Raw genomic sequence first — 23,666 nt, forward strand, 5'->3', positions numbered from 1 at the left:
TCCGAAGCAGTCACTAATTCCGCAACACTACGCGATTGAACGAGGTCCTCAACTTTTCCTCAACCTCAATTTTTCCGTGGTCTTCCTACTTTAGTGGAACCTTGAAATGATGCGGAAGGTCGCGGCACAGTACTTCGAACCTCGAATTTGATTTCTTTACCCAGCCAATTTATCAAAAATTTTGGAGGCATAACTCGCCAACCTCATTTTAATTTGCCTTTCAGAGTCGCTGGTAAGGTTTTCAAAATTAAATTTGGACGAAAGGAACTTAAAGAGAAAACAATTAATTTATATGAAACTAGGAGCTTCGATTTGTGTGTTAGAAATGACGTCTGGAATCCAACTGATTTATTCAATGTTGACACGGATTGATACCTTTGGACGTCGCTACTCAAGAGGTGGAGTGTTTCAAACGTAAACACTATGTTGCAATGTTTTGGAGTATTGTTTATATTATTCCGATACCAAATTTTAGATTTCTGAACATGACTTTTGTCCACCTAGCTTGACAATCGAAACATTGTGCGACGGTGGTAAATTCGGACAGATTTAGTAACGAAACTGTTACAGAAAAAGTTTAATCACTATCAGCTGCTTAGCCTAAAGCCTAGTCCACCTAATGCGATGTCTACCGTATCTATAAACAGGTGAATGCCCAATTATTACGATGGGCAGCGACCAAATAACGCCTTCGACCGTTTATAATAAGGATCTGGAGGTACACATCACTGATCGGGAGCAGTTGAATCGTGATTCCAATCCCGCTATATTGAATAATGGATCCACCTGGCACACAGACGAGTCTAGGAGGAATGTTGCAGGTTTCTGCGGGGAACACCCCAAAATAAGCGAATCTTTTTCGCTTGGGGAACACGCTACCGCCTTCCAAGACGAGGTATTCGCTAAGGTAAACTCTAGGCTAGTGGTTAGTGCTGGAGTGTAAGAGAGTGCAAGCTCCAACTCGTTTGGGTGCCCGGTCACTCGAGCAACAAAGGCAACGGCGAAGCGGACTCACTCGCCAGTCTGGGATCGTCGAAACCCACTAATGGGCATAGAACCCATCCTTGGTGTGGCCAAAAGCGCAGTCATTACGTCTCTCAACAGCCTTCTCGCTAGATGGACTCGGCAGAGATGGATGGAGACGCCCGGCATGAGATAAGCGAAGACCCGTACAGATGGACTCCGTTTGTCTCTCACCAAACAACTGCTCCAGCTAAATGGGCGCAAAATACTAGTAACCTACCTAACGACATCAAAGGATTCAAGCCAAAGAGCCTGATCGGCTTCTTAAAGGACATCGGACGTCAAGTGGGACACGTCGGGCCTATCTGAAGGCATATGTACTTAACGGCTTCAACGGCCGCCCGCAACTATGACCTACGAACGGTTTCTATAAACAAACCAGTGCAGCCGTTACCTCAGTTCGTATAGGAGCTGTTTTTTTTTGTTTGATCGATGAAGGAATAGAAAAACTGCGACCGAAACTTATACTTAATCGAATCGGGTAAGAGAGAATGAATTTATGTCGCGTCCACGTATTTTTGAGTGATTCAAGTGTTTTCAAAATGATCGAGAATATGTTGATGATAATTCACGTTCGAGTCGCCCTTCCACGTCGAAAACGAATGAAAATACGGTCGGTAATCTTTTTTTTTTGGCTAAGTATCCGTACGATTGCTGAATCTATAGAAATTGACAAAAAACCTCTAAAATCTTCACATTTGACCAACAAGAAGCTTGGAAAATTATTTCTAATGATACTTTGAGTGCGATTGAAAATGACGCAAACTTTTTAGAAAATCTGCAATCAAAGAAACAACATTTGAGTCTGTTAAAAAAAACGGCTCGCGTCCTGAAATATCTGACAGAAAAACTTGACCTATACGCAAATTAAACAATGTAGGCCCTCCAGGGCGTCTGTCATAAGTCACGTGACCTTAAATGATGGATTCGGTAGGTTAGGTTATTCTTCTTTTTCTATATAACCTGTCCTTTGTCTATATAATCATTAATAAGCTATAATTGTCGAATATTCTGATTATTTACGAGAAAATTCGGTATAAAATGACGAGGGTAGTTGAAAAAATTCGATTTAGAACATTCGGAAGCCTGCAACTGTTAATAAATTGGTATACTACTCACCTCTACCGCTTCGTCCGACGAATCTTAAATCGTTAAATTTAGCCACTTGGTTTTTCATAACAGCCGTACAATTTCTAAGTTCTGCACAACAATTTTCGTCGTTCCCCGCCCGTACCGTAACGACGGTTCCATCCCCTATATCCCCCACTGCTACCACTTTGAACGCTACTGGTAAAGTTTTGTTCGATCGCCAATGCGTCGGTAACTGTGTACACAAAATATACGGACTACCGGTTCGGACAAGTTCGCCGGGGTGTTCGGATTGCACTTCGTGGACTCGGTGTTCGAACCAGTAGAAATCTGGGTTTTGGTAGACTGAAGCAGGCTCAGCCATGGTCGATTTCGGCCAAGCTTCTTCTGAAACGTTGCAAGTTTGCACCGGAACTGGTAGATGCATCACCTGGGTGAGTTGTTGAAGATCGACTTAAAAATGGTCATACATTCACTGAAAAACGAACAAACAAACAATATCATCAACAGGAATTCAGGTTCAAGGACTATCAATTTGAGTCGAACAATAATTATGGAACCCTGAGGATTTTGGTTTGAATTTGATTTAGATCCAATCTCAACCAGGATAACAGCCCCTTTTTAGAAGCAATCTGTAAAATTTACAAAATACCTTCGCTGGGTGGAAATATCCTTAATAATTATAGGTTAAGTACTAAATTCAAGGCCCTCGACAGAAGGCAGATTGCCCCGTGCGTTGGCCCAGAGGGGCCCCACTAGAGACCCCATTTTTTTCATTTATACATTTTCTGCAGCATACTCATTAAAATTATGAGAAATTTTAAACCACTTCTTCCTGATGCAAGCGAGCCCATCAAAGAGCTTCGTAAGTGATGTTGAAATGATTAAAAGTTCGTAGGAACAGGATTCAAACAAGAAACTACAAATGAGAACTCAGTAGAAGTTTTCTATCCAGTTTTTAATCTCCTTCTTATGGAACTTAGCGGCAAAAACGGACACCAAAGACGACTCTGATGCCGACGAAGAAGATGATTCCTCGACACCAATGAGTCTGGTACGAACCAAAGTATGAAAATAACTGAAGATTACTAGATTCCGTGAAAAGAAAACATTCCATGATGAATCCAATGAGGAATCTTCTGAGGAACGACTAAAAGTAGACGTTTTCTATCCATTATTTCACCTCCTTCTTATGGAACTTGATTTACCAAAAGCAGACTGTTTATTCACCAAAATCCTTTCTCCTGAAGGGCAAGGATACACAATTGAGTTCCAAAGAAGACAAAGACGACTCTGATGCCGACGAAGAAGATGATTCCTCAACACCAATGAGTCTGGTACGAACCAAAGTATGAAAATAACTGAAGATTACTAGATTCCGTGAAAAGAAAACATTCCATGATGAATCCAATGAGGAATCTTCTGAGGAACGACTAAAAGTAGACGTTTTCTATCCATTATTTCACCTCCTTCTTATGGAACTTGATGTACCAAAAGCAGACTGTTTATTCACCAAAATCCTTTCTCCTGAAGTGCAAGGATACACAATTGAGTTCCAAAGAAGACAAAGACGACTCTGATGCCGACGAAGAAGATGATTCCTCAACACCAATGAGTCTGGTACGACCCAAAGTATGAAAATAACTGAAGATTACTAGATTCCGTGAAAAGAAAACATTCCATGATGAATCCAATGAGGAATCTTCTGAGGAACGACTAAAAGTAGACGTTTTCTATCCATTATTTCACCTCCTTCTTATGGAACTTGATGTACCAAAAGCAGACTGTTTATTCACCAAAATCCTTTCTCCTGAAGTGCAAGGATACACAATTGAGTTCCAAAGAAGACAAAGACGACTCTGATGCCGACGAAGAAGATGATTCCTCAACACCAATGAGTCTGGTACGACCCAAAGTATGAAAATAACTGAAGTTTACTAGATTCCGTGAAAAGAAAAGATTCCACGATGAATCCAATGAGGAATCTTCTGAGGAACGACTAAAAGTAGACGTTTTCTATCCAATTTTTCACCTCCTTCTTATGGAACTTGATGTACCAAAAGCAGACTGTTTATTCACCAAAATCCTTTCTCCTGAAGTGCAAGGATACACAATTGAGTTCCAAAGAAGATAAAGACGACTCTGATGCCGACGAAGAAGATGATTCCTCCACACCAATTAGTCTAGTACGAATCAAAGTATAAATTATTCATAAGAAAGGACTTTTCAATAGCTTTGAACACATTCCTGATATATTCTGAACTATATATCATTTTTTTTTTGGTCCTGGCTATTAACCCATTGGTCTAGAGATTTTCTAGAAAAGTTCAGCTCATGCAACGATTTTTTACTCAGTTTTAGACAGACTTTGGAAAAATGAGACATCGGGCTAGTTCAAGAGCGAATTTAACTTCAATTTCCGATTATTTGGTTTTTATTGCCACAATCCCACAACTAAAACTAGTCGATAAAAACTTTTTTTGCTATTTATATATTTGAATTTGAATACTGAAAAATACAGATAAAATTATATAGAAATTACTATGTTTACATAAGAAATTAAAAGCGTAGGCTTATGGGGATTCTCGGAAAATTTACTGAAACTAGGAACGTATGTTGTTGTTGTTGTTGATTTTTTTAAATATTCCTAAATAATTAGTCAGACACAGATTTTGCAAACTCATGTTGTAATAATATCTACATTATTCAAAATAGTTTAATGTCTACGTTCCACTCTATTAAATTATAAATTCGTTACGTAAATATATACAGGGACAATTAAAAAAGAAGACGAAAAAGAGAAAGTTCTATTTTTCGATATATGTTAACATTAAATTTTTCTTTAAAAACGTTGTTAAAGAGAAGCAATCAACATAAACAACGAACAGTTACCACATGGTAGCTCCGCATCGATTCTTCTTGAGCGAGATAAAAGACGCGAGAAAAAAATCGAGAGTGTGGATGGATAGCGTTCATGCCGCTTCAGCACCGCGCGATAACCTGATAAAAGACTACCGAAGTTCTAATAGACGAATGGGGTACAAAAAAGGCTCAGTACACGTCTGGTATCCTGTTTAAACCAAACTCCCTTACATACAGGTACATTTTACTCGTCTATTTACGTTTTATAATTTAATATTCAGGTATAATAACGATTTTTCTATCTATCCACGCCTATAGTAGATCAAACAACAATATCGGGAAGGGTTTTTACAATCTGCAATTGATAATGGAAGAACTATACTTAAATGGCGAGAATTTTTCTTTTCATTACTAAAAAAATGTTATATTCGCTTGTCAGTGAATACAACCACAAAATATAAATGATTATGAGCAGTGATTTGAACTGTCAAAATTACATTAATCTAAAAGGGTGATTAATACCAAATTTTACATTTATATTCTCAATTTAAATGATTTATACTGTATAAGATAGGATGAACTAATAAAAAAATAAATTAAACAAACGAAATTTTCTGATTATAATAATTAAATTCTTTGTTAGAAACTAAAATCGTCTCTAACCATCAAGTAGTTATGAATGAATCTTTTATCGACTTTTTCAATGTCATCTATAAATTCTTAGAATAAACTAAATTTGCCAAAAAAATTTCAATCCTTTCCGGTTTAATACCAGCACGCATCGTCTGACTTTCACATGTTTTTATTACATTGACGATGATTCATTGGTAAATACGTAGTAACAATCCTAAAAAATATATATATAAATAAATAATACACTCACCGTTATAAATGTTGAATTAGACACTTTGTCGCGGGTTATTTCAAAGAAACACGTGCCGTAGGGATCATCTCGTTGGCCCTTATTTGCGCACAACTAACCGCACATCTACTTATAAAATTGTGTAAAAACGCGCGACGAACCACACGAGAAATTCGACAGTCAACTGCGGTTACTGTGGAAATACTGGCGATGGTGTTTTGTAAATCAAGGAAACGTTTAAACAAAGAAAGAGATAAACGCACGCGCGAAACACTTTGTTTATATTTTCACTCGTATAACAGGCGGCATAAGGCGCACTGTGGTGTGAGAAAGCGTTTTCAACTTATAGCGTACTTTCCGGAAGAAGGCGGGATTTTGGGCGGGATCTAGATCTTTGATTAACTTTCCTACTTTGTTCATTACTTTTGTAAATAAAAATATTTTTGTATCAGAAGGCTGTTGATGAACGTTTGTTGATTTGACGTTTCAAATTCCAGTAATTAATATGTATAAATTTGATAAATTTTTATAAAAATATGAGTGGAAACGCCCACAAAAGCGATACCTATTTTTTTAAGTTTAAATACAACATTCGTATTGGACATGTGTATGGGAAAAAATGACAACGTACGGGATTGTTTCAACAATGTATACACTAATCGCGCATTTTTAATGTTTTTATCAAACAGTTTTAAACAATCGAAATGTCATTTATAATAGTACTATTTAAGATCTTCTTCTTTTTCTTCTTTCACAAGCCAAATGGCCGACTATTCAGTCGTAAAAAGCTGTTTGATTCGTAGAATCCTTTCTTTTGCTTCTAATATTCCAGCCGACACCAAATTACCCTTCCATAATTCACCAGAAGCCTGCTTAAAAGTATCCCTATCCAAAATAAGTATAAATATCTTTCTGTTTCTTAACCTAAAAGAAAAAATGATAAAAAAGAAGATTTTTTTTCTTTAATTATTAAAATTTTAGGTAGCGTTTAAGTGATATTGAATTTTATCTTTACCGGGATTGTCATCATTTCGTTTGGGGTTTTTTGTCCGTGGTTTTTGCCACAAATTAGATTAATATTAATTGAAATCCTGTTTGATAACGTAGATATACCTAGATACTAGTTATTTTTTATCGTCGTTTTTTTAGATAATAATTTTCTTTTTCCTGAATTGTGAGTCTTACTATTTCCTCAAAACGATTTCAATCTTTCAACAACCGGAAAGAGAATCTGAATAAGCTTCCGATTGCGCCATTTATATAATATTCTATAGATTAAATATTAATACGAGGTACACATATTGTTGAGAATTGATCAAATTGACAGCTGACCCGACCTATCCCTATCTCACACTATTTTGTTTCATATCGAGTCAAAGTTGGTAACCATGTTTATATTAATTTTCAATTTAGTTAAGTTGGCAGGCAAGTGACAGTGATATAGTATAACACAAAAATGGTGACAAGTAAACGTGTTCCAGTTTAAATATATATTAATATACAGGGTGGTTGATCGGGGCCTCTTTTGTATTAAAATATTTATTACTGAATGTAATACGTAATTTAGAACAGAAAAGAAGTTTTTAGCGAAAGGGTTATGTCAATTTTCGAATTGCCCTCAACAATTATATTGCCCACGTTGGGAAACATTGCTCTAGATAAAACAAGATATGATAAAACATTTTATAAGTAAACTTTCGCCCGCATTGTAAAGACATAGTATGAAACAGCTCGTATACAATATTTATAGTCGAACAATACATTTTGAAATGTCAAAGGAGAAAACATTAAAAATCGTATAGAAAAAGCATAAAAGCCAATGATGAATAGCAAAATATGCGGTCGCGACATATAACCAACAAGAATCGACGACAGTGAGATCGTAAACGCGGTCGACACTTCAACCGCAGGGTTTAGTGCCGAAACATTGCCCGTGTTCTGTTTCGCTAATAAAAATCTTTCCACAAAACCTACCACTAATTATTATTTGAACTCCATTACTCAAGACCGCGACAACTTGGTTTGATATGTTGATATGAATTTCTATGAGGCGGTGTCCATAAAAAAAGTAAAACTATATAAGCGATGTAACAATTTGAGGTTAAGTATTATTTTTATATATAAATAAAACTTGCTGTATTGATTTGTGTGTGTATTTGTTATTATTTAAGGTTTTTTTCAAAAGAAACAGATTGTTTAAAAAGTAAGTTAACTAAAATTTCAAATTTTATAGTTATATCTACCCGGCGTAAAATGTGGTTATTGACATATTTGATATTGAAATAAATTCAACAGTTTTTTATTACATATTTATTTATAATAACGCGTTATAACACTAACGAACATACTGTATATGATTATATTTTCATTGTTTTTTATATATACGACAACAATCAAAACTGGATCCCCCCAAAAAGTATCTTGAAAAGTTGCTTCAAAAGTTTTATCCAAAACAAAACGTATGAAGATATCTAAGAAGTAATTTACTACTACTACTTCTTGTATAATAATCAGTTTTTGCACTCCATTAATTAAATTCAACCTCAATTTCTTCCTTGTAATTATTGTTTATCTTAAATATTGTTATTCAAAGTTATAGGTAGATATTATTTTCGTGAATACGATAAATACATAGACAATGTGTTGTTGACGATAAATTCTGATAATATTTTTGATAACCAAATAATTGGGGTACTTTCTCATGGTTCTCTTTATTATTATTAGGAGGAACATAATTTAGATAACAATAATACACGATAACACATTTTCTCACAGCCTTCAACTTATACAGCAGGAAATACGAAAATGATTAGTACTGATGGTTAAATAAATTTTATGCCTTGAAACTATAGGGTATATAAACCCTTTAAAATGATATTTTACATAATATTTGAAGTTTTTTTATTAATATAAATATCATAATTACTGTTTATTAAACAATAAATACCTAATTTACATTTGGAACAATAATATTATATCCTTCGATAGCTCAGTTGGTAGAGCGGTGGACTGTAGTTGATATTTAGGAATAGTAATCCATAGGTCGCTGGTTCAAATCCGGCTCGAAGGAAACTTTTTTTATAAAAAAATATATTTTTTACTATGAATACAGTTTTCAAAATCATTATTTATAATATGAGTGTTGACAGTTATATTTTATTTTGAGAGTAAAGAAGTTAAATGAGCAGAGCGAGATATAGAATCATTTTTAACATAAATATCATACAACGTTTTTTGCATAACTGCCCTACTTTGATAATAAAATACGCGAATTTGGAATGAAATTGAATTTAAAATTTGAATATTGAATTTGCATTTCAATATTCAAATAATCTCAAAACCGTGTTATTATTTTTAACGCCATTAAAATATTCTTACCCCGTAAACAATCACTTTTAACACCGTCATTAAAAGTCGAATTGTCCGATTATTATAATAAAAAACATATATTAGAAACCACATTTCTTAAAATATGTGATAAATTATTCAAAAATTCTTTTTAAAAATGTCTAGCCGTTTTAAACTTATATATTTTCTATTTGTACTTTACAGATTAGACAACCAACATTACATTTGAAAATAATGGGGGACATCTACGATAAAACTTTCTAACTTTAAACTGTGACTACACTTACGTTGTTCGTAGATTTTATTATTGAATAACTAAGTTGAATGGTGTTATACTACTAATAATTATTAAATTCTTCTACTACCATTTAAAAACATTGAAAAGCATTTTATATGAATTTGGATAATAAAACAACTTCGTAATATATCAACTTGTTATTATAATATTTTTTTACGTAATAAGAATTCAATTATTACAAGTGATAATCATATTATGTTATATTTTTGATGTGTTTATACTGAAACAATTAAACAAGTTTCACAAGACAATAGAGTCACTGTATTCAACTAAAAAACAAATTCCAATCGAAATTTATGTAATTTTAGTATATTAATCAAGTATTTAATATTAAGCATCCTTTGAAACCTGCTTTAAGAAATTTTCCTTTGACATTGTAAATATATTACAGTTGGTATAGAAGTGTGGTATTATTTCCAGTATACTCAATAATTTCTTAGTAACAATATTAGTAATAAACACTTATATTATATTGACGGATGATGGGGCTATAGACATATGCAGAGCATTCCTGATTTTTTCGGCATTTTTTTGTTTATGCTAAACGTCAGTTTTATGTCAGTTTCTATCGAAGAAATAGAAAAAAAAGTTTTAAAGCATTTTTAAATAGATATATTTCTGCTCAAGTAAAAAACGTACAGTATTTAGTGAAGCCATGTCTAATTCTAATAATACAAAAGTTAAAGAATTCTATACAAACGATATAATTTATAGATTTGATAAGCACAAGAAAATAATTTTTGGAGTTGTTGTTGATAGTTACGAAGGCTCTTCAGATGTAGATGAAAATCATACTTTGCAAAAAGGGCAAATTAGAGTTTTGTGGAACAATAATTCTCGAGAACAGGTTTGAATATTTATTTTAAGTATTAAGGTCATATTTTTTAACAAAAAAGAAAATACCGTATAAAAGGCTATTATTTAAAAAAAAATACTTTAGGTATGGAGACAAAGCAAAGTTCGATTAATTAACAGATGCATAATACCAGGTGATATTGTGCGAAGATTAGAAAATGGAAAAGAGACCCAAAGAGGATACTGCAAAGATACCAAGCAAGTTGCTACTATACAAATTGTCGGTACTGATGTAATCGTTGAACATATTCCCAGCGAAAGATTACATAGTGTTAGGCCTTATGATGTTGATGATGCAGTTTGCTTGGGTAATAAATTCGGAAGAATCGAAGTAAGTTTAATAAAATATCACCTTCAGAAATTGTCTAATAAATTAATTTTTTTTCTGCTAGACTGTGGAACAAATGGTTTCAATGCAATCAAAATGTGGTTCAATAGTCGATGTTCTCACTAGTATTAATCATGATCTTGATGATTATTGGTTGTCCAAAAGGAACAGGATATCTTTTGATGCATATTATCCTGGACAAGAAGTGGTATGTATTTCATTTTTCTAATTTATTAGACATTTTTTTGACAAATTTGTGAATTTATGTCAAACTGTTGTTATGTTATTGTTTTAAACATAATTTTTTTATAAATCGTCTTGATTTTAGGTCTCCTTTAATAGAAAATTAGTTTTAAAACTAATTTTTTCATTAAAAGAGAATTTATCAAAAAAAACGTAAATAAAAGGTCTAAAAAGTAAAAAAGAATAAATTTATATGAATTATTTGAGTAACGGTTTTAATTTGTTTCTGTTTTATTATTCCACTTGAAAAACTGAAAGTTTTGAAAAATTAGTGGTTTTCTCAGTCGAAATGATCTCTTGTAAACTGTATGTATGTATGTATATATTGGGGTATTATAGACACCATTCAAAGGATAAATTGTGTCCCTTTTTCTTGCAGCAAACTCAACAGAACCTGCAAGTGGCATTATCTGCCAAAAGTCTTGCATATTCAGATGTCCTTGTAGGGACAGTACCCCAATAGGACTCCTGTTAGTATTCATAGATAGTTGTTACTTAAGTTGATACATTCAGCAGATCTTCTCTGGTTATAGTTTCCTAGGATAGTTTTTGCTTGTCTGTAGGTTGTTCCAATAATGTTTTTGTCAGTCCAAATGATCTGTAGTAAACTGTAATCATGCTGTTCGAAGTCCAAATAACAAATTATTGTATCATTTTTTGTTGTTGTAGATATGTATACCGAACAATTTTGAACAGCCCCATTGGATAAAAAAATCGAAATCTATGAAAAGAAATATCCAAACTCGTCAACGTTTCACCGTCCAAAACGTCGAAGACGTGTTAATAGAAGTAGCTTGGTATAATAACAATTTGGGTTATTCGAATATAACGGAAATATCACAAGAAGATATAAAAAAGTGGGTATTTCATGTGGGGGGTTATATATCTAATTATCTATTTGTTATATTTTTTCGAAGATTGAAGGTGCTGGAACATCCTAGTGATACGTTTTTGGAATTATCGGATCGTAAATTGTTGAAATTATCATCTGGTGATGTTTTGTTGAAGAAAAAAGACTGGATGAAAAAGTTTTCGTTGATGTACAAACCAGATGTGCCTAAAGTGAGGCATATTGTCAGCTGCAATTCCAAAATGTAAGTAATATAATATCAGTATATATATATATATATATATATATATATATATATATATATATATATATATATATATATATAGTATCAGCTTTTATTAATTTATCAATTTTATTTTATATATGGTAGCTGGTATTAATAATCAGGGAATGGTGGTTGTATATTAAAGTGATCCCCTAATTTTTTGGCTCTAAAAAATCATCCTCTTCAATGAATTTGTTTTTAATTGTTTGATATTATGGTGGATTTACAAAAAAAAATGTAGGAAACATTTTGATTTGAGATTTCAAATGGTTTTAGGACTTTAAATGATAAATAATAAATGCAATTATAAATAACATTTGTACACCTAACCTAACTTAATTAATGGTTTCAAAATTTGATATTTTCATGTTTAGTAGTAATAAAACAATATATTTATAATTCAAAAAAATAATTTGGTAAGATTTCAGAATATTAAAATGATAAAAATAAAAAATTACATTATATTCAAAAATTTTTATCGTTTTAGGCTGTAAAAACCAGCTGATTTGTAAAAATGTTATATCTGAATGAGTGAACATTTAAATCCCTGGAAATAACATGATTTATCATTTTTTTTATTCCTGTAATTGATATATTTCACGAACTCCTCGTATAAAAAACCTCTTTGTGTAAAAATTCAGCTGAATTTATGTGATGACGAAAGGGCTGTTGTATTTTTTTTATGATAGAATCGACATTCCACTTTTGACATTTTAGTATTATAACGTTGCCATTCCACAACTGTAGATACTATAAATTTATAGTGTTATTTGTCTATAAAAATAATAATTCAACTTTCACCCTGCATACTTTCTACAAATATGGAACCGAAGACATCCTATATACACAGTCACATAGATAGACGTTTTATCTATTGATTCATGTCAAAAATAAATCGATATCACGAATGGTTTCGAAAATATTGAATTTTTTATACAAGCATGTCAAAAATTTCTGATTTTTTTCAAAAGTTCTGGATCTGAAAAAAATTTTTGTTCTATTTCCTATTTTTCGGAAAATCCAATTTTCTTAGTATAAAACTACAGGAATAACATCTAATCCATTTATAGGAATACCAGAATATCTAAAATTAGTCGTTCATCATTAGTTTACCCAGCAAACGAAGAAATAACTGCAAACGATGAGGAAGAATGGTGGACAGAGGAATCCGAAGAATCTGAAGATGGTGAACTATCCCAAATTAGTATCACCAAACCAAAGAAGAAGCACTACCCACCAAAACCGAGAGATCTAATACCTGGCAATACATTAGCTGTTGAGGTATGTACAAGTTATTATATTATTTCAATTTGTCATTTTTTTTAAATCTTTTTTTCAGGTGATATGCATCGAATCAAAAATAGATGTAGTTTGGCAAGACGGTACCGAAGAAAACGATATACCCTCAACTACATTGTATTATTCTATTTCGTTGGATGATCATGAATTCTTTCCGGGTGAATGGGTGTTACATGAAAATACTGCTGATAATGTTAATTATGGTGTCGTTCAATATGTCAATTCTTTGGAAAGAACTGCCAACGTAAGTTGAGTTCAACCTCATTTTTTTTTATTGAAAATTTTTTTATTTATTAATTTAATTAAAGTATATTTTTTTAAATAATCATTTCGGGACTAATGACATTCTTGATAATTGTATTTGAACAAGTTTTTACTAATAAATGAGAAAATTAGTTGAAAAACATTAAAAAATTAACACAAATCTACAGATTAAGTAGATCTGCTGAAAAATTATTAGACCTGGCAACGTTTGTTTTAGTTCGATTGATCTAATATAGTATAATGTTTTTCAAATTTCTATTCGTGGGGTTAATTAATAAAAACTGTCTCTTATTTAATTTGTTTAAACACTTTACACTACACTTAACTAACTTATAATAATATTCACTTATCACTAACACTTAACTAATTTATTTGAAAAAATGAAGTAACAAAACAAATAAATAAATAGACATTTCTATAAATTATTCAAAAGAAACAATGTAAATAAACCGCCTGCTATAATAAAAAGTTATAGAAAAAAATAAACATCAAAGGCTTCTGCTGAATTTTAGAATTCCACTAAAACTAGACAGAGCCCCTCCAGGGTGGAGGCGCGTTCGTAACAATATGTACTTTTGAGTACACTTGGAAATTCGCGGGTATGATTGTGACGTCACGACCTATAATAAAGTAATTCAATGTGTTGCGGTGTTGCCAGTTTATGTGATTTGATTTTAGTATACTGTTACTCGAAAATTAGTAGAAATGATGGTGAATTCTATTTATTTTAATAAAAAAATGAATTTATATGTATAAATGTCGTAATTTTGTTACTTATAATACAAATAATTGATAAAAACATTTATCTTAAGCCCAAAATTAACTAAACGTCTTAATTAAATCGAATATTTCCAATATAAGTATTCTAAAAAATCAAGTTTTCACTAAAAAACGTCGAAAATTTACTATAAATCACCTAATTAAGTGCATCTACTGAAAAATTATAAGATCTGGCAACGTTGTAATTCGTATAATGTAGATCCTTTTTGAAATTCACGCTCAAAAACGCTAGCGGGTATCATTGTGACGTCACGACATACAATTTCATGTGTATTGGATCTTAGTGCGGTGTTGCCAGGTCGTGTTTTTCCATTTCTGAATATTATTAGTCCAAAATTAATAGAAAGGATCGTGAATTTTCTCAGTGTTGCCAAAGCTGATAATATATATGGAAACCTACGTAATTAAATTTGTTTTTACTTTGTTTAGATTAAATGGTTCACATATTCAGATAACGAAAAGAAACTAACCGAATCGTCGATGAATGAAATGAGCGTTTACGATTTAAAGAAACATTCGAAATTCGTTTTCCGTCCACGTAGCATAGTTAAATCCAAACCAACTCAAAATGATAAAATGGGAAAAGTTGTAGACAGTTGCATCGAAGTAAGAAGTTTCATTTTAAATTAAATTCATTGCAATGTCAATTTTTTAATTGTAGCTTAGGAATTTTCAGTTTTGCTTTCTCAACATATTAACAACTGATTAATTCATATTGACAGCCAAAAGACGTAACGCGAACAAAACAAACCTACAATGAATGGAAAACTAACATTTTTGATATGATTCAGTCCAGAGGTTATTCTATTTGTTATTTGATAGCCACAACAATTGATTCAAACAAAACAAACCCACAAAAGCAACGTTTTTCGATAGGATTCAGGTCAGGACTTCTAGGAGGCCACTCTAGTTGTTACTAGTCAACCATAGAAAGCAACACAAACAAAATAAACCCACAATTAGTGGAAAAGCAGCGTTTTTTGATAAGATTCAGGTCAGGACTTCTAGGAGGCTACTCGTTTCTTGCTAGATAGCCATAAAGCGCAACGCTAACTAAAAAAAAAACATAATTATTGAGAAATCTACATTTTTTTATGGGATTGAGATCAGGACTTGTAGGAGGCTACTCTGTTTGTTGCCAGGCAACCACACTTAATAATTCAAACAAAACAAAACTATAGTTGGTGTTGACCAACCCTTTTTTGATTCAGGATTCAGGTCAGGACTTCTAGGAGGCCACTTTTATGGCTACTAAGCAACTAATAGAAGCGAGTAAAACAAAACAAACCTATAATTGGTGAAAAACCAACGTTTTTTAATAGGATTTTGCTCAGAACTTTTGGGGGGCCGTTTTAGTTGATATAGGACAGTCACAAAAAGTATATCAAACAAAATGAGCCACAATTATTGAAAATTGACGTTTTTGACAAGACTCAGCTCATGAAATCATTATTATTGTTACTACGTTGCCACAACAAGTAATTCAAATAAAACAAACTCACAATTGGTGAGCTATCAACGTTTTTTGATAGGATTCAGGTCACGACTTCTAGGTGGCCATTTTAATTGTTAATAGGCAATGGTATTCAGATCAGGATTATTATGGGGCCATTCTTTTCAGTTGCTACTGATATCAAAGTATGTTTTTAATAATATGTGCAATCTGTTTGGGTTCGAATGATTGTGCGTATGTTGTTGATGATGAAACCATAATCGAACCAGCCGGTAACAATTTTCTTTTTATAATATTTTGTTAAAACTCTGTAACGACTATCTGCTGATCTAAATTTGATTTTTTTTTCAGGGATACGTCAAGGTCCAATGGATAGATGGAACGGAAGAAAACTGTTGGCCGCAAGATATTGAACTCATTCCGGATACATCAGATTTGGATTTTACAGATGAGGAATCTTCAGACGAAGACGCCGCTTGCGTATCTTGGGAAACTGAAAGTATAGAATCTTACGCCGGGGATTTATCAGACGAAACCGTTCTGCAAAATTTAGCTGCCAGATTGGATTTTGTCAGAAACAGGATTATTTATTTGAGGGATGCTTTTAAACAGCACACTATATCGGAAACTTTTACGGTCAGTAAATTTATACTGAGATTGTTATTAACAGAATAATATATGGTGAAATTGATTTTTTTAAGAAAAATAGTTTGTTAAATGAATAATTAAACCTCCCCGAGGGTTTTAAATTGTTATCAGATGTCAGAAATCGACTTTTATGAAACTTTCTAATCCATTGTTGTCAAAAGTTGTCCTTTCGTTTAGAGCCTATACCATTTTGTCAAAACTTCTAGAACCGCTCTGATTTTAAAGAACTTGCAAGAATATTCGATTGTATATAAAAGTAGTGGCCTAAAATCGACAAATTCGAATTTAGAAAAATGTCAAAATTCGCATGAGAAAATTTATAACCTCAGATTACTATAATTAAATGAATTATTGAAACCCCCCCGAGAGTTTTAAATTGTTCTCAGATGTCATAAATCCACTTATTATCATTCTATAACCCCCCTAGCCTTCTAAATTAACAGTTCTAAATTGTCAGATGTCAGAAGTCAAGTTATTATCATTCTAGAACCTCCCAATGCTTCTAAATTGTCAGATGTCATAAGTCAACTTATCATTTTAGAACCCCCCGAGGGTTTTAATTTGTTGTCAGATGTCATAAGTCAACTTATTATCATTCTAGAACCACCCGAGGGTTTTAAATTGTTGTCCAATATCATAAGTCAACTTATTATTCTAGTAGTCTTTAGTTTTCTATTTTAGAATATATGATAAATTCTTAAACGTCCAGATATGCGGTAAATGACAACTTAACCTCTTTCTTCTTTTACAGTTCGTGAAAGATCTTTTGTTGATTTACGAAAATTCGAGTTATTTGGATAAACTTTTGGGCACTTCGTATTTCAGTTTGAAAAGTAAACATTTCCAAGTGTTGTTACTCCAAGCCAAAGAAAAAGCGAAATCTTCCGGTATCGAATTAAAGGGTAGACTCTTTTCGAGCGACAATTTTTGTCCGTCCATATCGAAAATTAAATTAGCCGAAAAAGAGAATATCAATAAAATGATCAAATTAGAAAATAAAATAAACGCGCAAATCGAAAAGAAGGATTGTAAGGAATCGACCGGTGAGTATTTTTCATTCCTATTAAATATTCAAATCATTTTTTATGTATTTTGTAGCACCTACGACTCCTCTAACGCCAGATAGCACCGACATTTCTTCGTCTACCTCTCAAGACAATCTATGTTTAGAATTACTTTCGATGCTCAAAGTTCGTATGGATTTAGCTTACGCGGAAATAATAAGTCGTATCGGTGGTAATCAAGCGTTAACTGTACTAACTAAAGCTTCGGAAAACGTTGCGACGCCTTGTAGTTCGACGCCCCTACCGAGCGTACCAACCACGCCCGACGATTCTTTTTCATCGTTGAGTCCGTTGAAATCGAAATTTCTATCGAAAGGAAGCGAAAACGAACCTTATTTACTATTGGACGAAGCGCCAGTTACCCATCACTATTTCGATAGTAAATTCGAACCGACAGATCTACAAAGGTAAATTACAGGACATCCACTGTGTTCCGTTTCGAACTATTTCTATTTCTTCACTGTTTTTATGAATATTAGATCTATTTTCTAAATATTTTGATGTCTGTCCTATGTTAAAATATACCTCCTTTTTCAAGTGTCCTTTTGTACTTAATGTTTCTATTATGTCTTGTGTTTCATTTCAATTAAGGTTTTTATTTTCTTATATTCCTTATTTGGTCTTATCATTTCCTTTTCTACTTGTCTTTTCACTACATTCTATTTTTTCAAAATTTGATTTATTACTTTATATTTTAATATTCATATTACTTTTTTTTTTGATAAATTGTCTTGATTTTAGATCTCCTTTATTCGAAATTATTGTTCTAACGTATAAAAATTTTGATGTTTTTATCTAATTATGGTCTTTATCAACAAAATAAACGTTGACCGCTTGCATAAGTAAATCAATTAACCACATGAATATTCTATCTATTTTCTAAATATTCTGATGTCTTTCCTACTTAAACATCTACATACCTTTTCAAATGTCCTTTTGTACCCAATGTTTCCATTACATCCTGTGTTTCGTTTCGATTGAGGTTTTTATTTTATTATCTTTCTTATTTGGTATTTTCATTTCCTTCTTTCATCCATTTTTTTCACTACGTTCTATTCCTTCACTGTTTGTATTATTTTCTTGTCCATAGTTTTTAACTAAACTTATCGATTCGCTTTTGTACTAAGATTTTTTTTATTTATTTTCTTTTAATTTAATGTGCAAATTCTTACATTTGCTTGTAGTTCAAACGACCCAATCATAATTTTAAGTCAAATATACATCAAAAATAAGTAGAATGTTGATTCACCAGTAGTTCAAATGTTCCGTTCGTAAAGGGCAAATATTTTCTCTATCAGTAGTTCAAATGACCCTACCGCATTCGTTATCAATTATAGAAATTTTCTTTTCTAATATTTTTATTTACTTATTGCATTTTCTTTTGTTATTTATTCTAATTTGATGTTCAATTTGTTATGTATGTCATTTGTTTTGTTTCGATTGTTGCATTTTCTTTTTTTCTAAAATTTAATTCCAACTTCTTCATTTGTCATTTGCTTCTTGGATTTTTGTATTTTCTTCTAATTTAATGTTCATCTTCTCACATTTTGCATTTGCTTATTCTCTAGTAGTTCAAATAACCCAATCATAACCTCCAAACAAAGATACATAAAAAATAAGATGTATTTTGAATCACCGGTAGTTCAAATGTCCGTTATTAAAGAACAAAGAAAAATCAAAATTTTTCTTCGTATAAGTTTAAATGACAGTTTATTATATATTTTTCTATTGCGTTTTATAATTTAATGTTCAATTTCTCATAATTCGTCATTTGCTTCTTCAATTCTTGTGCTTTCCTTTAATGTAATTTTTAACTTCTGACATTTTTATTTGCTTCTTTCATTATTGTGTTTTCTTTCTCCTAATTTAATACTCAACTTCCTACATCAATTGCAACTTTCATTTTGTTCCTTCCTGATCTCCTCGACAATTTTTGATCATCCCCAGTGCAAAATAAAGGGGATGCAGTATAAATGACATCCTAATCTATATATACATTTCCTTTTGTTCGTTCTTGATGTCCGTTAAGTTATAAATAAGTTTTTGATTTTTATTTTTGGTTGGGGTTCTTTATTCTCTTAAATCTCTAATAGTGAACTTGTAGCTTTTATGGATTGATAACTAAAGGAGGTACTCAATTGTTTCCTTCAAAAATAAAAAACAAATAGATGTGATTTTTTCAGATGATGATTCACCGGAAAGGGTCTAGTAACGCCAGTAACTTTCCTTAGCTATTTTTTGCTTAATGAAAGGACTTTTTGGGTTCAGTTAGTGAAATAAGATAGAAATTGTCTTGGATTGTTTAGACCTGGGGTCTTCTTTGCCAGATTAATGGCTTATTTGATTCAGATAAAAGCTAAAGCTAAAGTTTTTCTTAATTCTGTTATGTGCTAATTTTATTCACCTATAATTTAATGTTTTTAATAAGTTCTGACTATTTTACAATAGAATGTATTACAAGTAAATCTTTATTCTTCAAATTAATGATTAATAAGATTACTAAAGGTCATTACAGCTACTTAAGGTTATGATTTTCATGATTTTATCTAACCTACTCTTCACTAGTAATCTTTCGCTTTCACACAACCATGGTTGCTAAATAAATTTTATATATTTCAGATTCTTAAAATCAGTTCAAAAAGAATACAAACTATTGAAAGATTCCCTTCCGTCTGGAGTTTGGGTGCGTTCGTATAGCAATCGAATAGATCTACTTTCTGTATTAATTCGGGGACCTGATAAAACCCCTTACGAAGACGGTTTATTTCTCTTCGATATACAACTAAGTACAGATTATCCTCGATCGCCTCCTATAGTACATTACATAAGTTACAGTTCGGAAAGATTGAATCCGAATTTGTACGTCGAAGGTAAAGTTTGTATATCGCTGTTGGGTACTTGGATGGGGAGGGGTACCGAAGTTTGGGGTCCGAACAGTACTTTGTTACAACTGATAGTCTCCATCCAAGGATTGATTCTAGTTTCCGAGCCTTATTACAACGAAGCTGGATACGAGAAACAAACTGATACACAACAAGGTAATAATTTTTTTTAAAAACAAAAATTAATAAATAAATATTAATGATATATATTTTTAGGTTATGAAAATTCTCGTACCTACAACGAGTTGGTGATATTGAAATTGATTCAATCGATGAAGGAAATGTTGCAATCGCCTCCGGAAACGTTTAAAAGAGAAATAATTTGGCATTTTACAAGAAACGGTCGTAAATTGTGCGAACGGCTACGTAATTATTGTTTGGAAGTGGATCCTTTGATCCCCGAATTTCCTTTGGTACCGGTTAGTAAAGGACTAAAATTATCTCTAAGTTCCGCGTTGAGTGCTTTCGAAAAAGTACTAGATCGAATCGGTGATAATAATACCATTGAAATATCAAGCGAAACTAAATAATTTTTTTTATACATATATAAATTTTTCGTTTATTTATTTGTTGTCGTTAAAATATCGAAATAATATATTTTTAAAGCGCAATAACGTTTTTCTCAAAAAAAAAATGAGTTCAATATATTGCGACTCCTTTCCTCTTCAGGCTTTTCTTAATGTGGTAGAAATATTGTTTACTTCAAACATAAGAAAGTTAGGTTAAGTTGTTCGGTATTCTTCTTTCCCCTGCAACTAGTCCTTTATCTATATATTTAAAAAAATCTTAGTGAAGTTCACAGATTTGGTTTTAAAAAACGTCAAAATTCAAATTAAAACATCAGATTTAGATGATTAAACCTCTTTTGCGTTAAAAATTGATATCCAGTGTTAAAATATACTTTAAATTGTTTTAATTGACAATTTTTCTCCGTTTATAGTAAATTTTAGAATTTCAGAATATATAGTAAGTGGATAATTATATAGGTAACGTACAAGTTGTAAAAACAAAGAAAAAGAAGAATAACCTAACATTTTTCTTTACTATGTATATCGTTAAATAATTCAGTTGTTTCCTTCATTTTCACTTGCGATTTGTTAGTCGCTTATCAAAAAGTTGCCTTAATCAACGCTTAGTTAGTTGAAAATTATATAGGATGCAAAATATGTCGAAATTTTCATTTTATGTCTTAAGTTTTACTATGTTCTGTTCACTGTCCATTATTATTTATTGTTTTTTATTCTAAATAAAAGACTTGTGGGCTAAATCAACTCAGAAACAATGTATATTATCATTTTTTTTTGTTTTGAATTTATTGTTCAATGCAAACATTTTCCGCTACTACCTAGGTGATTTAGAAGATATAAATAGCAAAAATGCTGATTTAATTAATACTACTAATGTATATCAAAATTTGACGTTTATTTTCAACTTAAACTCATCTTTTTGTCAATTTACTCTTTATTAAAAATAAAATCCCATTTATATATTTCTAGGACATTTTGGTGGTTCAATTCGTATTAAATTATCAGATAATATCAAATATCTGACAGAATCCTTATTAATTCAGAATAATCGTGATAATTATAAAAAAATTTATCAAAAATGTGCCTGTTTTAACTTAGCTGGTAGTTCAAATTTTGAATCCCAGTAGTTCAAATGTTATATTCCTAATAGCCAGACACACATAAATTAAAAAATACACCGAATTCTGAATCACCAGTAGTTCAAATGTACCGTCTGTAACAGGTAAAGAAAAATCAAGACTTCTTAACCAGTAGTTCAAATGACCCATTTGTACTAGTTACCCAAAATGATTTAAAAACGGGTCGAATTTTAAATTGCAAGTAGTTCAAATGACACATTTGACAAAGATAAATAAAATAATCAAAATTTTGATTCCACAAAACAACTTTTATCAGTTATAAATAATTGTTTATTTAATGATCTAACTCTGTATATTCCACATTAAAGTTACCTTGTTTAACTGTAGTTTTGAAACAAAAAAATAAAAATTATGGTATTGAATTTACAAATATATTAGTGTTGAAAAAATTTCATTTATTTTGTATTAATTCTAAATTAAATACGGAGAGGTTGATAAATTGATGATTTCACTCAAGTAAATTGATCAGTAACCCAAATAATAAAGTTTTTCATGTTAAATTGTCTTGATTTTAAGTCTCTTTTGATGGAAAATTTGAAAAATCCGGTAAAATAGGTTGCATGACAATTATTACCATTTTTTGATGAAAAGAAACCTAAAAATCAAAATGATTTATCCAGATAAACTTATACAAAGGTCTAAGTGAAATATTGATATTAATCCAGTTTATGATAAATTTTTTAAAAAATACTGTCTAAAACAAACTTGTTGTAATTAATGAATATTTATGAATTTTATTGGTTTACAATTGAAAATTACCCAGAACTACATTATTTTTCAGCACTATAGAAAGGTTTAAGAAACATTATTCTCTTTCTAAATGAAAATGTGACCTAAATAGTAATTGTAACGGAAATTTGAGAACTATTAGAATCGGAAAAATTCTACAGCTTATTTAGGTACATTCGTTATATAGCACGAGCCATTATTCAATTTGAATGTTTGAGAATTGTCAAGTTACAAAAATTTATAAACTTAAAGGCAAAATTGTTAAAAAATTAGTTGGTTCTTCAATTTCTGAACCTCTCCATATTTTCTTTCCACTTTTGTCTGTGATCCAATAAAATTATTGAAAAATAAACCTTTTATACTAACCTTATTATTTATTGATTAGTTTTAAGTGAATATTTTTTGTTTTAGTTTCATAATTATCAATAAATATTTATTAAAAGTACACTTGGGGTGTATTTGGTTCGAACTTTCAAATGATCACAAATTTTTCTTGTATTATCTTATAACTACGCCATTTTTTCGAAATTATCCAAAATTCACGTCCCCACAACGCTTCCAACAAGTTTAAAAGTTAAGCGTTTTCACCAATTTTTGTTGTTAGTGCCCCACGTACAATCTTGATAGCAGACTTATGTACTAAGTAGAAGTTGCTCCTATTAGACTTAAAACATTTATTGCCAATGTTATAAAAATATTGCCCCTATTGCAATATTGTTAGTGCTTTAGCCAATTTTTGAGCAAAACAATGATAGCACAAATAAATTGTAAATATTTACAGTTTTCAATAAAGAATTGTTGACTATTTGTTGCGTTATTTGAATACCTAACTGAAAAAAATGAAATATAAAAAAGTTA

General features: G+C 31.4%; 3 protein-coding genes and 1 non-coding gene across 5 annotated transcripts in view; 3 read left to right on the forward strand and 1 right to left on the reverse strand.

The window, feature by feature from the left end:
• LOC130443763 (runt-related transcription factor 3-like) overlaps nucleotides 1–6,045 on the reverse strand; it is a 66,765-nt gene extending 60,720 nt beyond the window's left edge. The window contains exons 1-2 of one of the 2 annotated variants that reach the window (XM_056778566.1): nucleotides 5,858–6,045; nucleotides 2,143–2,587 (exon numbers count right to left, since the gene is read on the reverse strand). In XM_056778566.1, the coding sequence (XP_056634544.1) occupies nucleotides 2,143–2,539 (397 nt within the window). In that variant the 5' untranslated portion in view covers nucleotides 2,540–2,587; nucleotides 5,858–6,045. The remainder of the gene's footprint in view (nucleotides 1–2,142; nucleotides 2,588–5,857) is intronic. The other variant, XM_056778575.1, reaches the window with a different exon arrangement.
• Nucleotides 2,923–4,316, forward strand: LOC130450707 (uncharacterized). Its single transcript, XM_056789280.1, has 6 exons — nucleotides 2,923–2,977; nucleotides 3,096–3,166; nucleotides 3,363–3,449; nucleotides 3,646–3,744; nucleotides 3,929–4,027; nucleotides 4,212–4,316. The coding sequence occupies exons 1-6, from the start codon at nucleotides 2,923–2,925 to the stop codon at nucleotides 4,314–4,316; spliced, it is 516 nt and encodes a 171-aa protein (XP_056645258.1).
• A 2,769-nt stretch (nucleotides 6,046–8,814) lies between the features above and the next one.
• Trnay-gua (transfer RNA tyrosine (anticodon GUA)) lies at nucleotides 8,815–8,906 on the forward strand. Its single transcript is given in 2 exon segments — nucleotides 8,815–8,851; nucleotides 8,871–8,906. It is a non-coding gene; the product is annotated as a tRNA-Tyr (tRNA).
• Nucleotides 8,907–9,920: 1,014 nt separating this feature from the next.
• On the forward strand, nucleotides 9,921–23,613 carry LOC130449335 ((E3-independent) E2 ubiquitin-conjugating enzyme). Its single transcript, XM_056787130.1, has 13 exons — nucleotides 9,921–10,329; nucleotides 10,423–10,668; nucleotides 10,730–10,873; nucleotides 11,578–11,765; nucleotides 11,826–12,002; nucleotides 13,094–13,304; nucleotides 13,363–13,566; nucleotides 14,796–14,972; nucleotides 16,171–16,455; nucleotides 17,219–17,510; nucleotides 17,566–17,938; nucleotides 20,151–20,569; nucleotides 20,630–23,613. Exons 1-13 carry the CDS (start codon nucleotides 10,138–10,140, stop codon nucleotides 20,941–20,943), a joined length of 3,222 nt encoding a protein of 1,073 aa, XP_056643108.1. The 5' UTR covers nucleotides 9,921–10,137; the 3' UTR covers nucleotides 20,944–23,613.
• Nucleotides 23,614–23,666: the final 53 nt, after the last annotated feature.

Source organism: Diorhabda sublineata, chromosome 1, assembly GCF_026230105.1.
Source record: "Diorhabda sublineata isolate icDioSubl1.1 chromosome 1, icDioSubl1.1, whole genome shotgun sequence".
NCBI lineage: Eukaryota > Metazoa > Arthropoda > Insecta > Coleoptera > Chrysomelidae > Diorhabda > Diorhabda sublineata.